The following is a 13,464-nucleotide window of genomic DNA, read 5'->3' as shown; positions in this document are numbered from 1 at the left end:
ATACATGACCAGCATGCAGGGTTTTTTATTAATATAATGTCTCTTTTTCATAGTCTTTTGAAACAGTTATAGTTCATTGTTGCTAAGACAAAATAGCAAGCGTAATGCATGAGATGAGTATGGGATTCTAATGGCAGACTAAAGTCTCACGTTTGGCAGATTAAGGCCAAAACTCACATGAACACACCGAAGGTTGATGCAGGCTTGATTTTGGCAGGTTGATCTAGGTATATCTCTAGTTTTGCACAACAACGCTAAAAACTGATGGAACTCAGCAAGCTGGAGTCTAAAAATTTCACATTGTTTTTGTATTTTTTTGTGTATTTTTTTGTTTTATGTTTTTTTTGTTTGTTTTTTTGTGTTGTTTTTTTTTTATTATTTACTTTTCGCAAAGCTCAAATCTCATATGAAGAACTCAGGATGGCAAAAAAAAATCTGACTCTTTTGGACACAGCAAGCTCAAAAGAAAAAAAAACTCATGAACTTAAAAATATATATATAATGTGGATGGCAGGTTTCAAAGAAGAGCAAGCTTCATATGAAGAACTGAGTTGGTGGTGAGTTGGATCTTTTAAATTTAAAAAAAAAAACAAAAAACAGCAAGCCCCCACAAAAAATAAAAATAAAAATAATAATAATAAACAGAAAAGAAACTCATGTAGAACTTTAGGTCGGCCAACACGGAGCCAGCCCACCTTAAAAAAAAAAAAATCAACCCAAAACCAACTTGGTTTTAAAATCGTTTTGAGTTTAAAAACAAAAAAAAAAGAAAAAGTGACACGAGGTGGCAAGCTGGGTTGTCGCTCTAGCAAAGCCCCCAACAACAACTCACACGGAGAACTTTTAGTTAAGGTGGCAAGGCTGTGGGCACTCACATGAAAAACTCTGGAGAGGAAGGGTTGTCGCTGCTGGATCCGTTTTCTCTGAAGCCATTGCTGACCAGCTTCTCGTACTTTTCCTTGTAGGCGTCCCTCTCCCGGACCAGCCTGGAGATCTCCTGCTTTAGGTGCTCCACTTGCTGCAGCAGCTGGTTCTTCTCCGACTCCAGGACGTGCCGCTGCTGGACCCTCTTGAAGCGGCAGGACTGGGCATAGCCCCTGTTTTTGAGGGTCCTCCTCTTCTGCTTCAGCCGGATCACCTCTTCCTTGCTGACGCCCCGCAGCTGCCGGTTGAGCTCCCGCACCGACATGGTGACCAGCTGCTCGTCCGAGAAGCGGTCGTCGAAGTGCAGGCCGCCTCCGCCGTGGTGCGGGTGGTGCAGCCCCCCGGCGCCCCCGCCGCCGCCGCCGCCGCCGCCGCCGCCTCCGGAGCCGGCGGCCGACGACGACGAGGAGGAGGAGGAGGAGGAGGAGGAGGAAGGCGGCGCGCTGCCCGGCGCCGCGCCGTGGGGGTGCCCCCCGGCGCCGTGGTGCGGGTGGTGGTGGTGGTGGTGGTGGTAGTGGGGCGCGCCGCCCTGCGCCGCCGCCGCGGCGATCACCGCCGACACCACGGCGGCCGCCGAGCCCATCTCCTCGGCCGGCCCCGAGCCCCCGGAGCCGGCGGCCGCGGCCAGCTGCTGCCCTCTAGCATAGCCATCGAAGGCGCCGGGCAGCGGGTGGTGGCTGCTGTTGATGAGCGCCTCCACCGCGTCCTCCGGGCTGAAGCCCAGCGCCTCGGGGTTGAGCTGCTGCGGGTAGCCCGTCATCCAGTAGTAGTCTTCCAGGTGGCCCTTCTGGTCGCTGCCGGAGCCGGGGCTGGGCGCCGAGAAGCTGGGGGACGGGGGCACCGAGCTGCAGGGCGTGCTCATCGGGGTGGAGGAGAGCGAGCCCCCGGCGATCAAGCGGCCGCACTGGCTGATAATGCGGTCGGTCTCCACCGGCTCCTTTTTCACTTCAAACTTCATCAGATCGAAGTCATTAACATATTCCATGGCCAGGGGACTGGTGGGCAGGTCGGAGCCGCTCATTGCCAGTTCTGATGCCATCCTTTTGCTGCTGACAGTCCTCCAGAAAGGGTGCGCTCCGGGAGCGAGGGGACTGCTCTGAGTTGCCGCCGGGTGAGCCAGCTTGCTGCCGGGCGAGCTCCGCTCCTCACCGCTCCGCACCGCTCCGCACCCCTCCGCACCGCTCCTCCTGCCGCTGCCTCTCGCCGCAGCCTCGGCTCCGGCTCCGCTCCGCTCCGCCCCGGCCGCTCTCGCTCCGGCTCCGCGTTATCCCTTGCAGAGTCTCCGCTGCTGCTGATGCATCAGAGCGAGGGGCTCTCGCTATTCGCCTTTTGCATAAAGGTTTTTTTTTTTTTTTTTTTTTTTCCTCCTCTCTCTCTCTCTCCTCTCTCTCTTTTTGCAGCTTGCAAACTGCAGCTGGAAGTGTTAGCTGGTGTTGTTGCGAGTAAATCTCTTTTCTTTTTTTTTTTTTTTAGGTTCAGTTTGGTTATTTTTAACACTTCATGGTGCCTTTCCTCTGGGCTTTCTCATGCAAAGTGCAAAGCGAGGAGAGAGGTTCATCGGGGAAAGGAGGAGGGAGAAGAGACAGAAGACAAAAAAAAAATCAAAGTCGATATCGCAACCAAAATAATAACAATCATAAAAAAAAAAAAAAAAAAAAGGAGAGAGGGAGAAAAAAAAAAAAAAAAAACACAACTCAACCCCAAAGCTACGGCAAGAAGATGAAAAATATTTTAAAGGTTTCATCCAGCAGGAGAGTTTAAAAGCATTGCAGAGTTTTATAGCGCTCCTGACGTCAGCCTCCGAATGGCAAATTGGCTGGGCGGGCGGCCCAATGGGCTGCCTGCAGCCGCCGGCATTAGCATAATAGTATAGAAACAAGGAAACTTTTCGGGGCTGTCAATCAGGACGCAATCAGCTGACTGTCAGCTGGGAGCGCCGTAACCCCTTCCTGCCCGCCCCGTTCACCGGGGACCGGGCACCGGGCTGGGGCCGCTCCTCCCGCCGGGACGCGCCGTCCGGTGCCCGCCCGGCTCCGCTCCGCTCCGCGCTGCCTTGCTTTGTCCTGCTTTGTCCTGCTCTGTCCTGCTTTGTCCTGCTCTGTCCTGCTCTGCCCCGGGGTGCGGAGCCCCCGGGTGCTCCTGGCCGGCCGGGCACCCGAGGGCACCGGGGGACTCGGCCCGGGGGCGTGCGGGGACGGCCCGAGGGAGGGGGCTGCTCCGGGGGGCTCCGCGGGGCTCGGCGGTGCTGCCGGGCTCAGCCGGGCTCCAGCCGCTACCTGGTGCCGGTACCGAGACCCCCTGGCCGCCCCCCCGCGGCGGCTCCCCCCTGGGTCTGCCGCTTGCTGCCGGCAGCGATCGTTCCCCGGCCGTCCGCAGCAGAGAGGTCCGAAAGCCCTGCAAGTTTGCAAGCCCCGCTCCCGCCGGCGCTCGGCCGGCCTGGCCGGGCTAATTAACGGAATACATCGCGAAACTAATTGTCTTCTTTTTAGCCTCCCCTCCCGGTGCCCCCCGGCCGGGGCTGGAGGGGGGGGAGCCGTGCGAGCGCGGAGCGGGCTGCACCCGGCGGTGCCGAGCGGCGGCGGAGCGGCTCCGTTCAAACCTCGACAGCGCCATCTCTCGTCGAAAGGTCAGTGCCGAGGCCGTCCCCGGCCGGCGCCGAGCCGCGGGAGCAGAGCCGAGCCGTGCCGGGCCGTGCCGTGCCGAGCCGTGCCGTGCCGTCGGGGCTCCGCCGTCGGGGCTGGCCCGGCCCGGCCCGGCTCAGGTCGGCTCGGTTGGGGTCCCTTCTTGGCCCCCCTTGGGCCGGGGAAGCCCGCAGCCTGCCGAACTGCCAGGCTCGCTTTGTCGAGCGGGCTTTATGGGAATATCGATAGAATTAAAGTTACTTGTAATTCCGTGATAAATGAGATGTCTCTAGTAAGTAAGATTAAGTGCGGTGCTATAAAGTTGTTTATCTGAAAAGTAATTCTCAGAAACCTGACTTCTGACACTTGGTCATATATTAAACCAGCTTCTTGAACATTGTACTTCAAATCCTCCCTTCTCCCCTTGCCCGGTCCCTTCCCCCTCCAAGTTTGCTATTTATAACCGTGCACAGGGTATGACTTTGTAGGTGCAGGCAAGTCTCTGGGTAATTTTTCACCAACTGTGAAAATCATCATTTGCGATAGCCAAAGAATCTCTGCTTCAGAAATAATACTTGGCTAGTGGATTCACGAATGGATAACATCTTCTGACTATGCCATTATCAGTACAAGTGCCAGTACTAACATCTGAAAGTCATACAGCGTGTACTGTTCCTGGCAGTTAAAAAGGTAGGGCATACTGCAAATTTAGGAAGATAGCTACATCTAGAAGTGATTGCAGAGGCAATCCTGTAAAGTTAAAAAACACTACCGACGTCGCTAACAAAATTAAAACAGTTCTGCACAGCCCCACAACGCACACGCACAGAGAGCCGTGGACATCTGCTGGGTTTATCTTGCAGCTGATATTCGTGACATACTTAATACGACTTAACTGCTCCGGCTGGCTTTCCCATTTCTTCACATCGTAGGAATCAACAAAACTTCCAGGCTCGCAGCATAAATCCCCACAGGACAGTCCAATTCCCTGTATTTGTTTTTTTCCTGAGGAAGATGAATGTGGTACTGTATATCACTTAACATGCTCACCTATGAGGGGCATAAAATGTGTGCTAATATTTTTAAAAGAAAAGGTTATTGCTTTTCAGAACATACAGTCGTAGTATTTCACTTGCCCGTTTGATAGATGTCTGTGGAAATATGGCTCCAGCCCCATAAAATAGTTTATTTGGACGTGAGGATTCAAAGTGCTACATTTGCAAACTAGTAAATTTCCTGAGTAAACTCTGAACTCGAGACAAAGAGTATGAAATTGTGTGAGCTAATGGGGCCGTCTGTTAATTGATACCAATGTAAGCAAGTGCTGCAAATTAAATCAGAGCTCTGACCTACCAGAACAGCAAGTAAAATTATTAGTTGTACAATATTGTTCTTGTGTGATTATTACACAGAGCTGCCGCACCAAAATGTCTCTGCTGCTCAGCACACCAGAGAAAAAAAGATTATTAGCAATTTTTGGATAACCTTCAGAAGCAACATTCTCCTCTCTCCACTATATAATTCTCATTTTAGTACTATTTTTCTTTATTATTTGGCTATTCACAATGGGTGTCTAAACATTTACAGTCCTCTATTACCAGTGTTTCTTTCATAACAATCGCACACTTTCATTTCAATTAGAGCTATTCAGTCTTCGGTTTTTCCACAATTATCACAGGCCAATTCCCCCAGACTGCTCCCTTTTCCCAGCACTGCTCATTCCTGATCCAAGCAGAGGGAAAACTCCAGCGTCCCTTTCGTAGCCCCTTGCTCCAGTTTGTTTTCCAGCATCTCTGCTCAACAACGCGATGTGGAGCCCTGCCTGCTTGCAGCTTGCTGCTGACCTGCTTCAGGAGCTTTCAAACTAATGTATATTTATTGCGGGAGACTTTTCTGACAAATCGTGCAGGGGGACGTGAAACATTAACTCCAAATTCACTCGAATCGCGCTGTACTGGGACGAGCACGCCAGCAGCATATGCATGAACTTTCATCGCTGAAGCGTGCGTGTGTGTGCATGTGTGTATGTATCCAGCACAGAAGATTTAGCAGAGGCGAACGTGCAGGTTATGAGTTATACAGACCCAGAGTGTAATTTGTTATAACTTAAACACATGTCGAGAACAACACATTAAGTACAGTTGCTGCTCCTTTTGTTTACCTAGTGTCTTATTTTATGGTGCAGAACTAAGCAGTGTCCACCAAATTTAACTACGAAACTGGCCAAATTGATTTCAGAAAGACTTCTTTGGAGTAACAGAGTGATAAGGCATAAACTGCTTCTAGGTGCAGTGCTAGATAAATCCTTTTAACAGTCTTCAGATCAGTTAACAGGGTAAGTAAATCACATATCACTGTTAGCAGATTTATGGGAGAGAATTAATAGAATCAGACGAGATAATCTGGTAGGGATAAAATTGCTGAGGAAACAGTCCTGCCTTATATTTGAGGATCTGAAACAACAGTCTGATTACTGGGAGTCATTATGGATCGGTGAATTATGAGCTAAATCATCATAATAGTAATTCAGTATTTATTAATTCTTTTCTCTTTAAACAACTCACAGACGCAAATAAAAGCCTCTCTCTCTTTGAAGACACATTCTTTATATATTTTTATTGGATGTAATTTACTATTTGCATTACCTGTATTTACTTCATAATTGAACATTTTGCATTCAAATTTATGTAATGCATTATGCTTGAGAATATATTTCTCCCTTATTAGCATAAATAGTCACTTACCTCATGAATTACTAACAAAGTTTATCTGAAAATATAGGTATATTTTTTATTAAGTGGAGCACAAACATATGTACAATAAATTCTGATTTACCAGTCGTGTTGCAGAAACACATAACAGCCCCGTGTCGGAGAAGAGGGAGAAGAAACAGCAGAGAAGAAGCAGAATCAATTAATACGTGTGTACTCATGACAATAATTTTTTTCTGTCGATGCTTTGCTTATTTTTAATGAAGAATTAGTGACTCAAAGGGTTACTTCAGAAGGAGCAAATGAAAAAGGATCCTGCAGTGACTGTCTTCTCCCTGTCCCCCCCAGTGCTTCCCGACGGACGTGGCTGGCTGAGGCTTCGCCACTGCAGCCTTGCTCAGTTCCCGTGGAACCGCTGCACACCATAGGTGCATGGTGCTCTAAAGTCACATTTTGAAAAATTTATTTCATTTCCTTAATCCTGTTTTTATGCTTGGGCTTCAAATTCCAATAATCAATATAATTTAGGCCCATACTGCAGTATTAATGCAACCCTACTTATGCAAAGAAAACCCCAACCCTATTGACTTCAAGAACTGCAGGTTTGAATCCTTGATCCCATTGAAACGAGTGACAAAACTTCTATTGATTTCAGGGGAAGCAGGATCGGGTCCTCGATGTTAGCAATTTGTTTATGTCAAAGGGCTGGTGCTACGAAGAATGAAAGACAGCAGCAGATCCAATGGCAGGAAATAAGGTCTGCTCCCCCAAAGTCAAAGACAAAATTCCCAGTTAACTTGGAATGGATCTCCTTCACACTCAGGCTTTATCATTGTGATACAAACCATGTGCTAACATGCATGTATATTTGGTTTGGACGCATAGAGCAAGTCCTCCTGGGAGTGTTCAGATGAGCACGTCTGTAAAAGTATCACAGCAAAATGAGCTCCTCTTGCCGCTCTCACTTTTCCCAAGCCTGGTACAATCCATTTCCGTGACTAGTTTTCTGCCCCATACGCCTCTGATAGTGCTCTTTTATTTTAAGGCTGAGAAAATCTTCCTTTTAAACTCATGCTGAGCATCAAATTGGACTCCACTTGCAGCTGAACATCTTGGCTGTCTCTTCCTCTCCACCAGCAGCTCCAGTATATTTTATGTAGAACTCTCTCTGCTAATGAAACTTGCTTTTACTCTCTGTTCTCTTTCCAGTTTTGCATTAGTGTTGCTGAATCCATCAGGCTTGCCACCTTTGAAGATCTCTTAAAACTGTGCAAAAGGGGACAAAAATGGTTTATTTTTCTATAAAGAATCATATTTGGCCAGCCTGCACAGACCCGGAATACAGTACCTCTATTGTATTTAAAGTTTCTGTTGCTAAGTAGAAAAAAAAATAGTTTAAAAAGGCACACTTAAACACACATCTTGGTGGGTTTTGTGTAGCATCTGAATGTTTTAACTCTAGAAATTGTGAGACATTAGCAACTGCTCTGATTTTATTCTTCTCAGCAGTCAGTGTGTGGAAAGACGCAGCACGGGTGCTACACCTGAGTGCCTGAGCTTGCCCTGTGTCAGAGGGAAGGGACTGCTTTTCAGAAATCAGACTATTTTCATTGCTTGCTTATAATGTTTGTAAAATATTAGAAACATGCTGAATAACTTCATATGATCCGGAAAGAATTTCTCTCTCTGAAGGGAAGACATCTCAGAGGTGCAACTGAGAAGCTGTGAGCGGTTCTGTGAGAGGTGTCTAAAGGTTGATGCCATGAGGTTTGTGTTGTGCCTGCTTTATGATGCATGTCCTACTTTGCTAATTCTCATGAATGGCTTTGCCTCAATGTAAAAATCAATAAAGGCATTTTGATGCCAAAAATCTATTTGTCTAAAAGATATAAAAACTGAAATTGCAATAAAGATTTTTATCAAGCTTTATGGTGGAATTTATCATTTATAACTTGAATGAGCATGTTCAGTTATACAATGTGGTGTTTGCTCTGAAATTAGCTGAAGTGAGCAAATAGAGGATCTGGTAAAATCTAGTGCACAGATTAATCTAAAAACTCTATAGAAACAGAAAACTAGCATTAGTTAAGGGAGGAGAATAATGCAGTTATATCACTGAGCTGTCCTGGCACTGTCCTGCGATACGCACAATGTGTTTGTATCTATTTTAGCTCTGAAAATCATTGCTGCCTTTTTCCCTTTTGTTCTGCATTAAGTTTCAGCAGCAAGGAACAGTCGCAGTGGCAGCATGAAAAAAATAACTGAGTTTTATGTGCTCTCTCTTTCCTAAAGCCAACTGCCAGTTAGTGGTGAAGAGGACATGATTCTGGCATTACGTTTTGGTGTGCTACTGTGAAGGTTGAGGTAGTCTTTATTAAAAGTTCTGAATGTCAGTAAATTTTAAACAAATTTGTGATTTGCCAGTGCCAAGTGTTTCCCCCGCTGTGTGCTTGGGTTCTGCTGACGGAATCAGCTGTGGTGCAAGGAGAGAGAGCAGGTCGAAGGGGCTTTGTGGCACTGCAACGATGAGAGAGCCTTAAAACACAGGTAGAACCCGGGCTAAGGACCTCAGTACAGGTGCAGAAGGGAGCCAAGAGCCCTGCACACCTCCCTTAGACCTCTGCCCATCCATCCCTGAAGCAGGCACCCGCACAGCGAGGATGCCTCAGACATGATGAGAGCTGTCGGATGAAAGGTGGCTGCGAGCGCAACGCGCTGTAAATCAAAACCCCAGATGAGCTGTACATACAAGAGCATGTAAGGATCTTATGTTACCTCCAACCTCTAATTATCCGACTGAATCTGGCCTAACCTGCTTATCTTCTGAGCATTACTCACAGGGTTTTGGCAGGAGGAGGTGTCAATGAATATGAGACAGTTCTGGAGCCAACACCTCTGCCAGCTGAACTGGCAGGAGCTGAGGCTTAATCATGGGCAGAAACTGGGGGGATGGGGGTGTTTCCCCCTTCCCAGCCAGTCCCGCCATAATTGGCCCAGTTGATTATATCTCCGGCCCTCTCCGGCCCAGGTGAACTAGCTCTCCACTCGTTCCCCAGGTCCAACAGCCACACTCCACCTCTGGTGAAGGACGCCAGGTCTGATTTCTGTGTCAGGAGCTTGGCGGCTGGAGCTGTCGTCTTGACTATGGAGACAGAGCAGCATCTGTCAGAAAATCTATGTGAAAACAGTGTGGGTGCCAGCAAATGGGAGCTGTAGCTTTCTAATCAGCTACATTTGATTTGGTTTGATATATTTAACTTCTCCTTTTTTTTTCTCCCACTATTGGCAAATGTGTTATTCTTCCCCAGAAATGAAAACAACCTGCAATTTATGGGATTGCTTTATAGAGTCTTGGTGCAGAGAAGTGTATGTCATGATGACATCTGATATCTTTCAGTGGCATTAATTGTCTACACCAAGAGATGGATGGAAAGTTTCATACTCCGTTTTTTTCCTGATCCCCAAGAATTAGCTCACTGTTTCGGAAGGGCTGGGCAGGTCCAGTTCAGATTTGTCTCCATCCGGAGTCTGGGTCATTCAGAAACTCTAATCCTTAACTAAAAGGAAATGATAAAAATATCCATGAAATTAATTTTCACACCTGCAGTTGGAATTAATAATGGCAACCAGAGTGGCATCCTATTTCAGCTCCCTTGAGGTGACTAACAGTCCTGGTCATTAATATAATACCAACCACCAGAGGAATTCACTGTCTGAGGGATCTACCATGAAAAACAAATGATCCCCAGAGCTATGCCTGCACAATGGAAAATGGCTTTAGTCATGTATTAGTCATTTTATCACAAGATTGTATTTTTGCACTGGGAGGTTTGCTCTCTGATATTAAAAGAGAACAGAACAGAACAACAGCATTTGACTTGGTAATTTGCGCACAGGTTTTGATTATGTTCAGGCTTCCCTGCTTTAGAAGGATGTGTGTAAATGACTAAGAACAATAAACAAAGTCTTCTACGTGTGAGGCTTTTTCATGCAAAGTTCACATGCATTTATTACCATCTGTGCTTTGAATCAGTCCTACATGTATCTGCGAGCAACACTTGTACTTCACAGAGATAAGGGAGTGGTCTATTACAAAAACGCCACTTGAATTTTCCCCCGATTCTGCTTCTCTCCCTTAATTGCAAGGGATGAAATGTGTCGAGTGCCTGCTTCACTCGTCTGGGAATCACTGTACTGCCACTGCAATTTCCCAGCCTTCAAAGATGACATGCAGCTAGCGAACTATAAAGCTAAGCGACTGCATGGTGGCTCTGAACTGCCTTCAAAAGGCATTTGCTTCTAGTGGTGGAGCAGCATTAGTACTTCAAGCAGGACACGGAGCAGGTATACAGTCAAATCCTTCTGCAGAAACATTTTTCAGAAAGAATTTATCTAATTACATTTATTTAATCCTGCCCTAATAGACACATGATAAACTACAAGGCTCTAAAATATAACCACCAACTTCACCTTTATTTTCTTCCACTGTCACAACCAGCTTTGCTCATGAAAAACAAAAAAACTATTGCCCATGCCCCAGGAGCCATCTGCACAGGGTGCAAGCATGTTTATATGACTACTTGTATTCGTAGCAAAAAGAACGTGGTCTGTTGCCTCTTCTTAATGAAAGCCTGAGATGATTTTTAAGCCAATGCACACCTAGCACATGCACACTGCATTTATTCTTTGGGGGAAGCAGTAAGTTGTAACCTCGTGCTACTGCTAGAGGGAATCTTTCCGTAATTGAAGCTGTCTGTTTGGTTCCATATTTAATATGTGGTACAAAGGGGCTTAAAGGTCTTCAGCAATTGTGGAGCTTATTTATTTGCACAGCACAGGAATTAGACTGAGAGAACTGGAGACACAGAATTGTTTCCCTGTAATTTGTACAGAGATTTCAGCCACAGTTCTTTTCTCTCCCTTTGGAGCATTTGCTAGGATCAGTTACTGTGAGTGTAGCTCACATTATTCCCTGTGGAGTAGGAGACAGGCAGGGCAGTTTCTCTCTTTATTCTTTCTTGTCCCCTCTACAGATTTACACCTTTTATAGCTGTTAAGGTAACTACTGCACTACTTAGAGACTGGCCCTGCACAGTGGCAGGCTAGCACTTTTTGGTGTTAGTTTGGTCCCAGAAGGTTTAGATTCCATCTCCAGCAGTCTCTTCTAGCAGTGATTTTTTTTTTTTTTAATCTGCCTGAAATTCAAGGTTCAGCTTCAAGTTGGTTCCAGCAGCACTTGGCTATGTCCTTTCATGACTGATGATCCCAAGTAAAGCACAAGGAGCCACTAATAAGAGGGACGATACACCATAAGGTTTCTATAGTTTTCCACACGACTCAAATAGCCTGCTATTAGTAAATCTAACCTTGCAAATTCAAAGGAAAGACATACATCATGGCACATTATTCTGCAAGTACAGCCAGGAATGCAAGGCTGATTCTGTGGATGGAAGCACATTGTCATAGTGAGGAATAGGGATGCCAACACCTCCATATCATCAAAATTACACAGGTCAGTGCAAAAGGGTACACTACAGGTCAGTGCAAAAAAAGTGCACTTAACTTTATAAAGGTCATGTAGTGCCTTGAGTTGTACGTGTCTGGGTCAAGCTGGTCAAGCTACCACATGTGAACTCTGATGTTTGGTCACTCCAAAACTAAACATTGTGGGTATTGGAAAAAAAACCATGCCCCAACATGTCAGCTCACGACAGCTGTTGTCAGCTGCAAAGATTAATTTTTAACCTCCTTTTCATTTTCCAGGACTGTCAGATGAGTAAACTCTCCACACCAATCCTCAGCGGGGCAACCTGTTGTTAGACAAGCAGAGGTGGCAGTTCCTCGGGGTCTGTCCTCTCATTTCCCTGGAGCACCCTTCTTCAGAGATGGTATTTCTGTCCACATAGAAATATTAGTCTGGCTGCCAACATGAATTTCTATGACGCCTATTTGCAGCAAAGGTACTGCAGAGCTGCAGTCACAGTGTAGTGGTGCTGCTACAGGATTTCCTCATGGAAAAAAAAAAGTTCAGTTTTAGGCTTCTTGTGGTTTCTCTGAAAGATAACTGAGCTTTACATACACCAGTATCTGGAACTTGATCTTGGGGTCAGAAGTACAAGCATGTAAAGAGTGCCTTCTCTTCATAGGCGGGAATGGCTTGTAATCCCCCTTGTTATCTTCCCTGTCACCTGCTTTTAACAGCACCTCACGCTTGGAGACAATTGTCCTCATTCTTTAGCCTCCAGTGGCAGCTGGCAGGGTTGGAGGCAGGACTTTCAACCAGAAGCATTAATTTACTCATAATTTTAAATGCAAAAATGACTCCTGTTGTGTGAGAGAGCACAGTGGCCATCTCTGCTTTGCTTGCAAGAAGAGGGGAGCTCTTCTGGAGGATCTGGAACCACATTTATCACTGAAGCACAATGGGTGTTCATCTCCAGCTGCTTGGAGTGCAATCAAAACCCATCTGAGGGATGTCTCTGTGAGTTTGGTGGGCATGTTGTCCTGCCACCTCCCTCGCTTCCAGAAAAATGATGGTTCAAGCCCAGTGTGATTTAATTTCCTAAATTGCAGTCCTGCAAACCCAGGCTGGGAGTCTGAAAGCAAAGAGCCCCTTAGATTTCACCCAGCCTGGAAGTCTGATGACTGTAACTTAGCAGATAACTATCTTTTATTAGCTAGCAGATATATTTATTGATGCTGCACAAGAACTTTGCCTCAGCTGGGGGCAAATAAAAGCAGAGGAAGTTTTTCAGCATTTGGACCTTCATTGGGGAATTTCAACTAATAACTTTCTGTCCTTCTGCTGTTTCACAAGTCCCCTAACTAATATACTGGGATGTGTGAGAATATTGCTATGACTCATAACCAGAGCTGCAAAGTCCAAATCCAGACTTCTTCAGAGGCTTGGAGTGGCTGGGGCAAGGGCAAATTTACAACAACAACAACAACAAAAATGGAAAAAAAACAAAGAGATGTGGAAGACTTGCTCTGAAGAGTGAACGCCCATAGCAAACCAATGCTTTCCTGCAACAGCAGCCAGGCAGCAGTAGGCATGAGAGAAGTGCCTTGTACACCAGTCTTTCTGGTTAGGTGTGATTTTCATCACTGTGCTTCCAAGGCAATAGCACAGAAGAGTAATATCACAATATACAGTATCCTGGATAGGTATAGCCTTTGTCCTTGCCAGAAAACCTAGCAGAAAGCTC

General features: G+C 46.4%; 2 protein-coding genes and 1 long non-coding RNA gene across 8 annotated transcripts in view; 2 read left to right on the top strand and 1 right to left on the bottom strand.

Annotated features, from left to right (window-relative positions):
- MAF (MAF bZIP transcription factor) overlaps positions 1 to 2,867 on the bottom strand; it is a 180,294-nt gene extending 177,427 nt beyond the window's left edge. For all 6 annotated transcript variants that reach the window (XR_014697137.1, XR_014697138.1, XM_084533282.1 and 3 more), the window contains exon 1: positions 876 to 2,867. Coding sequence is in view for 4 of the 6 variants with exons in the window: in XM_084533282.1 (XP_084389408.1) it covers positions 876 to 1,963 (1,088 nt within the window). In the remaining 2 variants the exon portion in view is untranslated. The remainder of the gene's footprint in view (positions 1 to 875) is intronic.
- LOC311443355 (uncharacterized protein) overlaps positions 2,425 to 13,464 on the top strand; it is a gene marked incomplete at its 5' end in the record, with an annotated part of 39,944 nt that continues 28,904 nt past the window's right edge. The window contains 3 exons of the mRNA XM_084533433.1: positions 2,425 to 2,476; positions 2,852 to 3,307; positions 3,414 to 3,550. Of these exons, the coding sequence (XP_084389559.1) occupies positions 2,425 to 2,476; positions 2,852 to 3,307; positions 3,414 to 3,550 (645 nt within the window). The remainder of the gene's footprint in view (positions 2,477 to 2,851; positions 3,308 to 3,413; positions 3,551 to 13,464) is intronic.
- Positions 3,580 to 8,183, top strand: LOC311443244. The gene is made up of 2 exons (XR_014697146.1): positions 3,580 to 4,235; positions 4,344 to 8,183. It is a non-coding gene; the product is annotated as an uncharacterized lncRNA (long non-coding RNA).

The sequence above is a fragment of the Aythya ferina genome (assembly GCF_964211825.1).
Source record: "Aythya ferina genome assembly, chromosome: 12".
NCBI lineage: Eukaryota > Metazoa > Chordata > Aves > Anseriformes > Anatidae > Aythya > Aythya ferina.
Note: the sequence above shows the minus strand (reverse complement) of the source record. Positions and strands in the feature narration are given on the sequence as shown.